Source organism: Prorops nasuta, unplaced genomic scaffold, assembly GCF_024137725.1.
Source record: "Prorops nasuta isolate Cenicafe-Biocafe unplaced genomic scaffold, Cenicafe_Pnas_1.2 PNAS00024, whole genome shotgun sequence".
Taxonomy (NCBI): Eukaryota; Metazoa; Arthropoda; class Insecta; order Hymenoptera; family Bethylidae; genus Prorops; species Prorops nasuta.
Genome location: NW_027116821.1, coordinates 2233786 through 2247885, shown reverse-complemented (window position 1 = coordinate 2247885; position 14100 = coordinate 2233786). Strand labels below are relative to the sequence as shown.

Below are 14100 nucleotides of genomic sequence, written 5' to 3'. Positions count from 1 at the left end.
AGGTGTGCTGGCCAATTCTTAAATTCAGGAAATATCTGGGGTCGTGTTCAATAGGGGAGGTGGGGGAGAGTTCGGGGAAGGAATCCAGGGCGGTATTGGGACTCTTGGGAACGGGAGTCGAATCGTCGAGTCCAAACGATGTCCCGATTATTCGTTTCCCGAGCTCTGCGTTTCCTTACAGTTGGGGCAGGTCTTGGTGATAATGCCCATTCATCCACAGCGGTAGCAAAATTTCCCTCGGGGGTGGGAGCACAGGGTGAAGTGATGTCCTGGGCGATGGCAATTCCAGCAGGTGTTCGGGGGTGGCCTCATCTTCTGGGTATCCAGATCTCCTGTGGCTGGGCTTCCAGGGAGGGGTTGATTGTCGTCGGGAGGGGTTTTCGGCAGGGAAGAAGGAGTACCGGTGCTAGGGGTTTTTGTGGGTTTGTTGCGGGGGCCTTTGGGAGGTTTAAACTGGGTGGGTGGCGAGGAAGAGGGTTTGTCGGGGGTCGGGGAACTAGGGGTGAAGGCGAGGGTGGGTTCTTTTCCTTGGACTAAGGTTAATTCGGCTTCGATGGGGGCGGCAGGGTTACGAGGACTGGTAAGGGGGTTATAGGCTTCGGTAGGGAATAGGGACGCAGAGGGCAGGGGTGGGGGAGGATGCTTGGAACGATCAGCCAACCTTCTGGTGTCCACTCGATGGCACTCGTTGATTAGGTCCTGGAAACTGGACAGCTCTTCTCTAGCTATTTTCTGACGATACAGGGGAAGCAGATTATGGTAGGCCAGGTCCAGTTGCTGCCCCAGTTCCATAGGAGGGTCCATTCGTTCAAAAATTCTTCTAATTTTCATAATGAAATCCAGCGGTCGTTCCTGTGGTCCTTGGGTCCGGGCGGTGGCTTCTTGTCGGATTACGTGGGCGGGGTATTTGATGGCGAAGGTTTTGCAGAAAGCCTTGACAAAATCATAATATTCGGTCCACGCGGGACTTTCCAGTCGGAACCAGGTTAACGCGGTTCCTGCGAGGGCTGAGGGAAGAGCACGCAAGACGGCGGAGGCCTTTAAATTTCTACCCTTGATGAGCTCATGCAGTGAGGTCAGGAACTCTCGTGGGTCCTCGTCGAATTGCCCGGTAAAAATGGGGATATATTTCGTAAGGCTATCCCACGCGCGCATTTCCGGGGTAAGGGTCTCGGACAAATGGGAGGCGTTCTGGTAATATGGATCAAACTCTCGAAGGGTGCTAGGCTGGGGGGGTGGTTGGGAATTTTCCGGGATTGGGGTAGGGGTGAGCGTAGGGATGGGAGTCTGGGTAGGGGGGTAAGGGGCGCTAGACTCGGCGTTAGAACGTACTGGGTATGAAGCCTGACGTGCCATAGGCTGCGTCGCTTCATACTGGTTCGGTCCGTGCCATCTAGGGGTTGTCAGGGGAGGAGGGGGATCGGGACGGGACGGGGCCATAGTGTAGGTACTATGGAGGATCGAGGCAGGATTCCACATGGGGGAAGGGTTGCGGAAAAGAGGGGTGGCTCGGGACGTAGGGGGGAAGGCAGGTTGGTACGAGGTAGGGGGTGGATGCGTCAGAGGGGTAGCGGGGGGCGTTTGGGGGGGCTGCACACGATCCGGGGCATTAGAGACCTGAAACGAAGAACTTTTACGCGGCAGGGGTGGGGGTTGGTCGGCGGAGGGGGCTAAGGGTAAATTCTCGTAGCGAGGTTCGGTTCTTCCTGAAAATAAACAAGGGTGAAAGGGGTTGGTACGGTCAGCTTATTCCGTCCTGGTGGATTCCTGTAAACGCGAATTCGATGTTTCGGCAATAGTGGTCGCGACAGGGGAGGAAAAACTAACTACGTTGCGACGGGGTTGAGTCCTCTCCCGATGCGGGGTGGGAGGAATTTCGTCGCACGATAAATCTATTAAGTGGATATCCCGAGATCCAAGGGGGTTACGGGGTTCCACGGGGGGGCTAAGGGTGGTCTGGGTGCAAGGGTGCCAATTATTTCACCAGGGGGGGGGGGGGTAGTTCGCACTCCGGGGGGAAGGTCAAAGGCGGTTGTGGGGGAGGCATTACGTCCGGCAAGAGCATGGAGTCCCAATAGTAGGAATTCCCACTATTGTCACTCTTAAAAGATTCGGTTCTGTTCCCGGCGGCCCGAACGTCGAGGTCCATTTCCCACGGAATGGACATATCTCCAAACGAAAAACGGCTACGAAACCTAAAAAGTCGATCGCGAAGAATTGAGGGAGACCCGGAAACTTGTAGCCCGTAGGAACGCAAAATTAGTAACACGACCTGTAGGGGGAGGGTACGAACTACGTCGCGATATGTTTCGAGGGAAAAACCGGGAGGGGAGGGTGGAGAAATGCTCATCACCTACCTTTTTCGCCGACCAGGGAAGCAGCGGTCCCAGCACTCGTACAGCGGTGGGGAGAAGAGCGTCGGTATGGCAGGCGGGGGGCGGTGCAGCAGCGGTGGCGGCAGATGGCGGTGGCGGCGGCGGTCGACAAGGCAGCAGGCAGCGGCAAATTTTCAAATTGAAATAGTTTGAATCACTCGCGAAAACTTTCTAGGTTTGAAAATAAAAACAAACACTAGAGGTCACGAACACTCGATCCGCACACGCGACGCGCGGAAACGCGGGAGATCACCGCCAGAGCCAACGGTCGAACACTGTAGGGAAGGGGGGAGGGGGGAGGTAGGTGAAGATCAGGAGAAAATTCAGAAACCTACACTTTTTTAATGAAATCGCTGCACCCGCGGGCACTTCGGACACTCTACGCGGCGGGGCCCCACGTTGGGCGCCAATTTGTAACGCGCGGAAAGGAATTCCGGGTAAAAATAATTAATAACTACACGGCCAAAATCCAAGGACACAATCTTTATTTATCACAAACAAATCTCGGGGGGAGAGGCCTCCCGCGATGTCCTGTCACACTTATTATACGCGCACAATGATTTCATTAACACTACTAAAGGGAAAACTAGGGAAAACCTCAGGGAAAGCGACGGGCGAGAAGACGGCACGGGAAAAGCAAAAGGGGGAAGGGAATGGGGCGAGGAAAATTCTCCGGTGGCCTCGACGATGACATCCGGCGATCCCACGACTTCCGCCACGGAAAACTCCACAAAAACTTCGTAATAATGGTGGCTGGGGCCTGCGATATTGAAATCCGGCGTATTTCAATATTCACAGCGACGACCCAGCTCTCTATTAAATCCACGTACTGATGCTCCAAGAGTAGAACAAGGTGTAGTCCAAATTGACGGATATTCCTCCGTTCTCCCAATTATTCCCCTCATTCCGGGGTGTCATGGTTATGATCGGGATCCAGGGACCAATCATTAATTAGGTATGGATCCGCGATCCATATTTCTCGCCGTTCCGGCTAATCACCCATATACTTGGCATGATAGCCGGCTGGCTAGCTCCTGCGCGAGAATCCTGCGTGATCGTCCTTAGCAGCAGACGACACCATGGCTTCGTGGTTAGGCAGCGGGGCGATGCATAACGGGGTCGGCGACGATGGGTCGGTCGTGGCGCGGGCAGGGGAGAACGCAGCTAGGCGCGCGAGGCGTCAGCGCGGTAAGGAGAGGGGACGGGACTCGCTGCTAGGCGCTCGCGGCGCGAAGCGCGGTAAGGGGAAGGATAGAGCGACGCGTAAACATACGCGGACGGGACAATGGGTGCGAGGGAGATAGACTTATGTGGATCGGGTATGGGCTAGAAAAGGATAGAGGGACAACAGTTTTCAAGCTCTTGTTGGAGCAGGGAAATCGGTCTTATAAGCTACTAATAAAATTTACCATTGGGAATATAATATGTAATTCTAAATAAACTACAACCTAGAAACATTCGCTCAATCATACCATTTCCTAAAAACATTTACTCTCCTTCCGTGGATGGCAATTACAATATCCCTTAGGCGGGTAACTACATTACCATCACACGGAAGGTTCATCTATACTCACTCACTCACTCACAAGCATACTCAAGGGGACGAGAGGCACTAAGGGGGAGACCTGAGAAGAACTAAAAAATGTGTACATTTCTGTAACGTGATTTCACCACGTTACAATATATATATACAGGGTGTAACGAAACGACCGCCTTTTCTCGTAACTGGAGGTTCGGGGTGACAAACTGAGTGCACGTGTAAAATTTCGTTCGAATCGTTCAAGAGGTTTAAAAGTTATTTCTATTTAAAAATCACCCTTTTTCAGTCCTTTTCGAACGACTTTAACTGCATAATGGAAAAGTAGAGTAGCTGTAAGGATTCTGGGACCGGGTGGCGAGGGGGTCGGGGTCCCGCGGGGGTAGGGGAAGTAGGGGAATTGCCCCCTCTCCTCGTGTGGTTGTGCGCATGCGGTTGTGCGCATTATCGCGTTCCCCCGACGTTAAACTCGTAGGGTACACAAGTGGCCTCCCCCCTCTTACGGTAAGCAGTGAACGCAGAGAAGGAGAGAAAGAGAAAGAGAAAGAGAAGGAGAAATAGAATTTTGAGGTTATGAAATGAACGATATTTGGAATTTTTAATAAAAATTTATAAATATATTTTTAATAATATACACATAAAAATTATAATTGAATATAATAATATATATTTTTTGCTTTTTTTAAAAGTTTTTCATACATTCTATAGCATGATGAATGTATGTTTTGCAGATTGAACACCACTCTGGAAGTGGACAATTAATGTGTAAGTGACCATAATTTTTGCAATTTGTACACCAATAATGTGGCGTTAGATCTATCGCAGGTTCCATTTGCGTAGCCTCTGTTATTACGGAAATAGGTTCCGTTTGTGTACCACTATTTTTCACCTGGGACATATTTGAAAACATTTTGTTATTTTTCTATATTGTAATAACTATTTTGCAAAGCAAGTATACTTACAAAAATCACCTCCTCTTCTTCTTCCTCCTCCTCCATCTCCTCTTCTTCTTCTTCTTCTTCCTCCTCCCTCTCCTCTTCTTTCTCTCTCTCCTCCTCTTCCTCCCTCTCCTCTAAATCAATGGCTGGTATAAAATAAAATAAAAAAATAAATTTTTTTTTCGTTATTCTTCGTTTTGAATAAAAAACAATTGGTCAAATAGTGAGATAGTTAGAAGTTTTCAAAAATATGTGTCGTAAAATTCTTTTATGATTCTATTTATTGACATTATCTCTGGGTTTTTTTTCTTTAAAAGAAATAAAAATAATTACTTACGGTTCAATTGCATATTATGATGAAGCATCTCTTCATATTCTTCAAAATAACGATTATGAGAATCGTTAATTCTTTTGATGTATTCCTGCATCGATTCTGCAGGATTTTCATCCTCCTCTACTAGATTTTTTTCACAAAACCCCGTTCACTTTCCATTTTTTTTTTTTTTTTTTTTTTTTTTTAATTTTCTATTGTACAATCTGTACTGATGGTGGTTCGAAGACTGAATGAAGCCTCTGAAGAAATTTCGTCAAGAGAAACTCTTTATCGTTCAATTTATAAATATAAAGTTACATTTGATAACACTTAGGAGTCCATTCTTTCTTCATCGAGAAGGGATACACTATACCCTCTGAATAATCACCGTATTGTGATATTTTTTTCCTATTGTGTTATATTGTGATAAACCTATAGGTCAATCACAATGGAAATTCATCGCAAGTAAGAAAAAAAAAAAAAAAATTACCCCTTCCAAATATTGCAATTAAATACGCTTAATATACGATAATATCGTTCATATAAAAAGTCAGTCTGTTAAACGAGAGCTGCATAGTCGTACCACGCGTGCTTGAACTATTAAGAAAAAATAAGTGTGTGATTAAACACATTAAAAAAAAACTTGTTTGTTACATAAAAAAGGTAAGGATATTTTTTTTTCATTCGATTAGTACATGCATTATTTAATTGAGTTTTTAACTTTAATGAGACTAATCATTTTTTTTTTTTTTTTTCATAAAGATAAAAATGAATTTCAATAAAATCAATGAATTGGGAAGCGTCATTCCAAAAAATTTTGTGAAATTAAATAGCTTGACGGAAAATCAAGAGTACAATATTTCCGAAGTGGACAAAATTATGACAAAATATGGAATGAAAATCATTGTAAAGCTGTCAACAACCGATTGGGTATTCTTGCCAGGGAGAATGGCAAAATTGGCGGAAGATACGGAGCAGTTGCAGCACCTACAAAAGGCTGCAGCATCCAATAATTTAATAATGTTATATAAAGGAGGAAAATATCACAACGTGGAATTTAAGTCTAAAGTTTGATAGGTATTTTGTATCAAAAAATAATGAATAAATTTGTTGTTTATTATATATTTATTTAATAAAAATTGTTTTCTTATTTTTTTTTAACATACATTTCTAACAATATTCGTAAGAGGATTATATTGTACAATTTTATCGTGTATAATTAGACAATAGGCTGTAGTATTATCCGGAATGATTTCCATACACTCGATCTCGAGTTTGACGTCGACCGTGCCGGTTTTTATGGACTCGTTCTGATGCGAGCAGTCGATGACGAAGAGCGGCCCGTACGTCAAAAAGTCCGTATAGTCGAGCATGGGTCTCGCGAGTTTCTCACCAGCGTAATAGGAGGTGAAAAACTTTACATACATGTCGTAGAGGACGGAGTAGCGGGATTTCGTGAAATCAGTGTCGAGACGATCGTACGGATAAGATTCGGAATTCAGATAGAGTTTGTCATCGAGTACTTTGCAATGACTGAATTTGAGCACATCCTCGTGCTGATTACTCTTCTTGTTCGTTCTGAACGCCAGAATGACGTATCGCGGCTTCTCCAATTGCGTGGACGCTTTCACGGACCACGTGTGTCGCTGCGACTTGGGCATAAGCGGATACTCGTAAAGTTCCCAGGCCTGAAAAGCGAGTGACAGACTCTTGTCCTGCTCGACGATACTGAGAAATTGGAGTTTCGTAATTTCGTTCAGGGTCACATGGGGTATTCTCCATTGCACTCGTAGCAGCTTGATCGACGAATCGGTGATTTTCACCGATGAGTAAATGGCGTTTGTATCGTCGCGCGCGCGAATGAGAACGAGCTCGTGACGCGCGTTAACGACGACTCGCCGATAATCCTCGCAGAATCCCAGCAGCATTTTCAGGGGCATGCAAAAGCTGAAATTCTTAACAGCCGCCTCCTTTTTCAGCCGGTCTTTGCCCGTTGCGACGAACCATCCGGAATGACGTAGACTGGCGCTCTCCTCGGTGCTCAGGGAAACGAGATTCTTCAGAGTGCTGGTAATACCGACGTTTCTGCATCGGTCGATCTCGATACCGTTCAATTCATAACGGATCTCGTCGAAGAGAAAAGCCGCGGAATTGCAGTCGAGCGTAACTATATCCTCGTTGTTGACGCTCGCGTCACGCGTGCCCTCCACCAGCTGACCCTCGACGTAGAGATAACTCTCGCACGGCAGGAGTATCAAATCTTGCTGCTGTATGGGAATGCGAATCTCGTCGCTGTTCGCCAACGAGGCGTTCGCATACGGATTGTAGGCATGCATCTCCATTTTGGTGATGCGATTGTCGTAGGTCAGCGGTGCGGTGACGTTCAAGGGATCTGCCATTGTTCCACTATGTACCTTCACCCAATCTCTTCACGGTGAATCCCAATGATTGTAAAAATTCTATATTTCTTCTCGTTAGCAAGAAGCTCCTCTTGTCGCGATTTTCACTCCGATGAACCGGTGTATTCGACTCCACGTAGGACGAACGACTAGCGAACGTTTCATCCAGTTTCACCGCTTTATAATCCTCGTTACTTTTGTAAATTAACATTTTTCTTAATGTGCAATCTTATGGTAATTTCTTCACGTCCAAAGTCTACGAGACGATCGTCCTGATCGAGGATACGTAACGTGAGACGGTCGATTACTCTGACGATGACCGGTAGATAAATGACGGTTTTCGGTGTCTCCGAGATTTTATAGCCCGGTGGTACGCTGGGAAAGAACTCGTGAATAATGTGTCGGGGTCTACCGTGGGTGTACGCACCACCCGCAATGTTGCACTCGATGCGTAGAATATTTGTTTTCACAATGTTCACGGTTTCGTCGGATTCAGCCTGGGCGTTCGGTTCGATCACGCGATTCGACGAGAAGCCCAGTAGTGAGCCAATGTTATTCGGTTTTCCAAAGTCAATTGAATATTTACAGAATATTTCACTCTTCAGTGTATTGTTATTCGCTCGTAGAAGAATAACGCTGTCAATGTCGTCTTGAATTTCGTGTCTCGCAGAAATTTGAGCCTGCAAATACTCATTTATCGCACTCAATTCGTAACAGCCTCTGGGTATCGTCAGTACCTTATCGTTATCGTAGTAGAACTTATTATTCGTCTCGTCCACATTGGCTATCGAGTTGTACGTTTGCATGTCCACGAGACCGATCTCGTACCGATCGTCTTGCAGATTGATCGGGGGAAAGAAATCTGAATTTAATACTGATTTACGATCCGATAATGTCACGGTGAAAGACATTTTTTTTTTTTTTTTTTTTTCAAAGTATCTGTTCTCGCAGGAATTTCACGCACAACTGACCGCAATTGCTTTTATCGTACGATTGATATCGATCACGATTCTAGTAGATTGTAACGTTAGGACCAAAGTAACGCACACATTCTTTCGGCGGTTTCAAATTTCCAAAGGAATCGAAATATACGACGATGTCGTTACGCTTGACGTAGGCTACCCAGTGGGTACCAGGGCCGCATTGATCGTCGAGATTCACGATCGCGCACTCGTTGCACCGCGGCCTGTCGAGCGGCAGAGATGTGCGCATAAAGACTCCACGGAAGAATGGTATGCGTCGGCAGATGCGTGCCAATTGTATGTTACTAGTAGCACCAGAATCCGGAAGGAGAGCTTCTACATTGCGACGAAATTTCCCCTCATTCATTTTCTTCCTCTTATTCGACCGTTTTTTTTTTGTTGTTTTTTTTTTTTTTCCACCTCCACGGTTTCCCTCTCCGACGACTCGCTTGTACGGTCTCAGATAAAGGCCTCGGCCTCTCTCGCGCGACGCTTCCATCGCCCGATTGTGACGTTGCATTTCCCGCAATCGTTCTCTCTCAGCTTTTGCACGGTTTACAGCCGTCGCTATACCCGATGCTCCACCTGCCAGTGCTCCGACTGCACCTAGCAGTGGGAGTATAGGTATTATACCGCCCCGTTTCCTCGGCACTCGAATTCTTCTCTTCCTCGTAGTAGTAGTACCAATTTTTTTCTTGTTGTTGTTGTTGTTCTTTTTTTTAGCCGCTACTGCTTTCTTCATCGCGACAATATTATGTAATCCCAAGCCAAGTTTACGCTTAGCATTCATCGATGCCCATACGGCTGTGGCGACCGCGCGTTCACCCAAGGTTGCGTCTCTTGCGGTAATACGTCCACGCGCTCTCCTCGCTAGCACTTTATCTGCCTGATGACGCTCCGGTAGATCCTCGTTGTGCCAATATGCTAAGTCGTGATCGAGGCAGGCCTCGTCCAGCGGATTTATACCACGATCGCCGCGCTCCAATCTTTCGCGAAGTCGAGTACCGGGCCCGCAATAATTGTAACCGGGCACGTGCAGCTCAAATGGCAATTTTTTCAAGACTTTATTGAAGAACGATCCAGACATTTAGAGCAACTGCTTCTCTTGCTGACAAACGTAACAGTCTTTCATCCGTCTCGGTGGTCCGTCGTGGTGAGTGGTATTAGGTAGATTGTAGTGTTGCAAGCAATATTGATATTGCTGCACATCAGAGTCCGCGCGAATGTGCCGAGGTAATCTTTCCCACACACTCGCGATACTGTCTGGAAAGTACTCCAGCAATACGATCTTCGGTATGTGTTCGAGCTGATGATTCGTCAAGTTCTGCAGGGAATCGACGACGACTAGCATGAACGCCATCGTAATGGCAACTGACCGAATAGTTCCGTAAATCGTGAAATATAAATGAACGATACAGCTGTTCCCGAAGGTTAATAGCGAGGATGCATTTCGTGAAGCACGTGCCGACTATTCGCGTGACAAATTTGGATGCTCACGATGCTACCACGCAAATAAGAAAACGCCACGGATCGCTATTACCATCTACGATACGCTGCATAGTTTGCGGACCGTCGAATTGCGGTAAGACAAACGTGTTGCTGAGCCTCATAGAGAGTCCGCACGGTGTGAGATTCGAGAACCTGTACGTCTACTCGAAGTCGCTGCAGCAACCGAAGTATCGATATCTGGAGCAGCTTCTGCAGGACACGGAGGAAATTGGTTACTTTCCATTTTCAAACAATTGCGAGGTTGTGAACGTCGCGGATGCAAAGCCGAACTCCATTTTCATATTCGACGATGTGGCCAACGACAAGCAGGACAATATAAGGGACTACTTTTGCATGGGTAGACATTCCAACATCGATTCCTTCTACCTCTGTCAGACTTATGCGAAAATACCAAAGCATCTGATACGAGATAACGCACACTTGCTAATAATATTTAAGCAGGATGGAACTAATCTGAAGCATATTTTCAACGATCACGTCAACAGTGATATGTCGTATGAGAAATTTCTCACATTGTGTTCGACCTGTTGGAGTCGTGATTACGGTTTCTTAGTAATAGACAAGGATAGCTCTCTGAAGAACGGTCGATATCGCAAAGGTTTCAACGAGTACGCCACGATCGAGTGAACGGCCTTGCGAGTGTCAGGCCGGTAAGGTTTCACGATCACGGCATTGAGTGTTAGTTTGATAGTGGAGTGCAGGCCGTTCGGATCACCGTGTCAGGTCGATTAAAACCCGTGTCGGTTCGGGGAAAGCTGTTGTATACAGCATCGCAACAGGTCGGTTAAAAACCGTTCAATTCGAGGAAAGCTGTTGTATACAGCATCGCGATGGATGAAAAATCGCTTCTGAAGAGGATCGCCAAGACGAGCGAGGTCATTCGCGACAAGCATCGTGCCTTGAAATCGGAGAAGGCGATAATGGAGAGCAGTTTGAACGAGACATTCAAGCCGATAGTCGATCCATTGAAGAAACTCGTTTCTCAAACGGAGGATAACACAAATAATAATAATAATTCGTTTGTCAACGATAAATTGAAGAGGGGAGCCTACTTCACATCGACACCGTATAAACGAGCAAAGAATCTTAGTAGTAGTAGTGAAACTATTACGAATCCATTGGATTTCATGACCGACGACGACGACGACGACGACGAGCCTTCTATAACCGATCAAACGTCGCCCGATTCGAAAAAAAGTTTGCTAGAAAAATTAAAAATTGATGAAAAAAATGAACCAGGCTTGTTTGAACATGTCTTTCAACATATTCGATTTCATCCAATCCCTGGCAAGTATATTAAATTACTTCTGACCGATAGGGATAACTTGATTGATCGTGCTTTTGGACCTCTTTATAAAAATGATCAACTGACGCTTGGTAGATGTAAATTTGAAATAAGTCATGAAGGAGATATCATACTCGATAAGACGTTATACACCGGTACAATAGGTACTTATGAACTAATTTTCATGAGAGAACCCAATCGAGCCATTATAAAACCCGACGATTTGGAACAATACAAGAGTATTCTCAATCAAACTAAAGCGCATAAACTGTTAAACGATAGTCTAAAACAAACCAAGGGTAATAAAGGTGCAAAATATAAAGAAATTATGAAACCATTGCTATTGGGAAAACCTATGTTACCGCCTGATCGGTTACCATCAACATCAGGCGCAAGAAAATCGTCAACGTCTGACGCGTCAACATCAGGCGTCAGTAAAGCGTCAAAATCATCACAAAAAAAAAGGGGTAAAGGTCTTATGCGTGTCACCGAGGGACCAATCAACTACGTACCATTGGAACGATCCGAATGAATTGATCGAACGTTTGAGACTTTTGATCGCATCGGTGGCTGCCGGTAATACGAGTCATCACAACGAGATACAGTCGATAATCGAGGAGTTGCGCGACGAGGATCTTATCGTATAAAGAAAGTTGCACGTTACATTCTTACCTCAGTGTAATATCAACGTCTTTCGGTAGTACGAGGTAAAAAAAAATTAAATGTCTGATTCCTGCTGTTGTGAAATTTACATTTGTTTAACATACATTGTAGAATGTATACTCTCGACATTACGAGCCATCAAAAAGAGGAATAACGAGCAACAACAAGAGACTGAATTTTGAAAAAAAAAGTGACAGTAGTGCATTTGAAATGTCGATAAATAAATTTGGAATTGGACTGGATGGTGAGAGTAGGAAACACTTTCACGAACCAAATTTAGAACATTTACTGCTCGAATTTAAACAATATTTGACAATAACATTGAATAAACATAATGAACAATTTGAGAAAAAGATGGACCAAATTTTGCAAAAAATTTGTGAAAAATTGGATGATAAAGTGAGTAAGGAAGATCTGATACGTGAAACACTTAGCAATACTTATAAATTATAGAAATCTGTCCATATTTGAAAAAAAAAATGAGCAAAGAAAAGATACAGTTGGTGGAGGAGCTCCATGCACCGGCGAGGATAAATTTTCCACGCAGAAGAGTCATCGTGCGTGGCTTCGACGATCTCTGGCAGGCCGATCTTGTTGATATGCGCAATTACGTCGATGCGGGTCACCAGTACATTCTCACTGTAATCGATACCCTCTCGAAATACGCTTGGTCGGTGGCATTAAAGACCAAGAGCGGCAGAGAAGTGACGACGGCAATGACGAGAATCCTAAAGACCGGCAGATGTCCGAAAAATTTACAGACCGACAACGGCAAGGAGTTTTACAACTGTGATTTTCAGGCGTTGATGAGGAAACGCGGGATAAATCACTACTCGACCTACAGCGTGATGAAAGCGTCGATAGTCGAGCGTTGGAATCGTACGTTGAAGACGGAAATGTGGAAACGATTTACGCTGAACGGCAATTACAAGTGGCGCGCTATGCTGCAAGAGTTGGTGGATGCGTACAATGCGCGAAAGCAGCGTACCACGGGAATGCGTCCCGTGGATGTGAAACCCGAGCATGCAGATAAGCTACTCAAGACAGTATACAGTCACATCAAGGTCGCAGGTCGTGCCAAGTTCAAAGTCGGCGATTTCGTACGAATCAGTAAATACAAGCAGATGTTCGCCAAAGGCTACACGCCAAATTGGACGACCGAAATATTCGAGGTGGCGAAAGTGCAGAGGACCAATCCCGCTACGTATCTCCACAAGGATTCCAGGGGCACGGAACTGTTGGGTGGATTTTACGAATACGAGCTTTCGAAAACCATCAATCCCGATGTGTATCTGGTGGAGAGAATATTACGCAGAAAGGGCGATAAAGTGTTCGTTAAGTGGCTGGGATTCGACAGTACGCACAATTCCTGGATAAATAAGAGCAATGTTTTATAAGAACTTTTATTAAGATGTATCGTTGAAATAAAAAAAAAATAATAAAGCGACTAAATAAAAACAATAAATAAATTATAATTTTAGACTATAATGTCCCCAGGGTAGAGTCGCCGCGGTGCCTGGTGTAACGAAACGCTTGTCGTCGTACGGACTGAGGGCGACCTTTCTCTGACTGATCAAGAAAACTCGGTGCAGCTTCGATCTAATTAAATTTTGACTGCGAGACTGTACGGTGAAATTGTCCAAACAATCCTTGTAGTCGTCAAATGTTATATTTCTATCGATAACGTAACCTTTGACACCTTTGGCTTTTTTGGTAATTCTCGCACAGTCCTGCACCTTGAAAGTATACATTTTTGCCCTCAGTCCTACGAACTCGGTCATGATACGACCATTGTTCTCATCCTTCATCAAACCAGGTATCTTTTTGTTGACGCGCGGCAAGTCATACCGATTGTCGTCGGGATAATTGCTGGTGTCGAATCGCTCAAGATCGCGTTTCATGTACGAGTAAACGTCGTCGCATTCCACGCTGTATATCAGACTGTCCGTGTCGGTATACATCGCTCTACATTTACCGCCGAATGTAGGAAGCATATAGTCATAGTGAAATTCATACAAGCAAATTTTTGAAATATCTAAAATACTCATTCCCACGTAAATGGGTTTATCAAATTTCGCGGACAATTTCGACAATTGAATCGCGACCAAATTCTCGTTGA

At 45.3% G+C, this 14100-nt stretch overlaps 1 protein-coding gene across 1 annotated transcript; it reads right to left on the bottom strand.

Annotated features, from left to right (window-relative positions):
• Positions 1-210: 210 nt before the first annotated feature.
• LOC136781835 (uncharacterized) lies at positions 211-1440 on the bottom strand. Its single transcript, XM_066740839.1, has one exon. It carries the CDS (start codon positions 1438-1440, stop codon positions 211-213), a length of 1230 nt encoding a protein of 409 aa, XP_066596936.1.
• Positions 1441-14100: the final 12660 nt, after the last annotated feature.

Coding starts and splice junctions, on each gene's coding strand:
- LOC136781835 (XM_066740839.1), bottom strand. CDS start 1,440: ATGGCCCCGTCCCGTCCCGATCCCCCTCCTCCCCTGACAACCCCTAGA.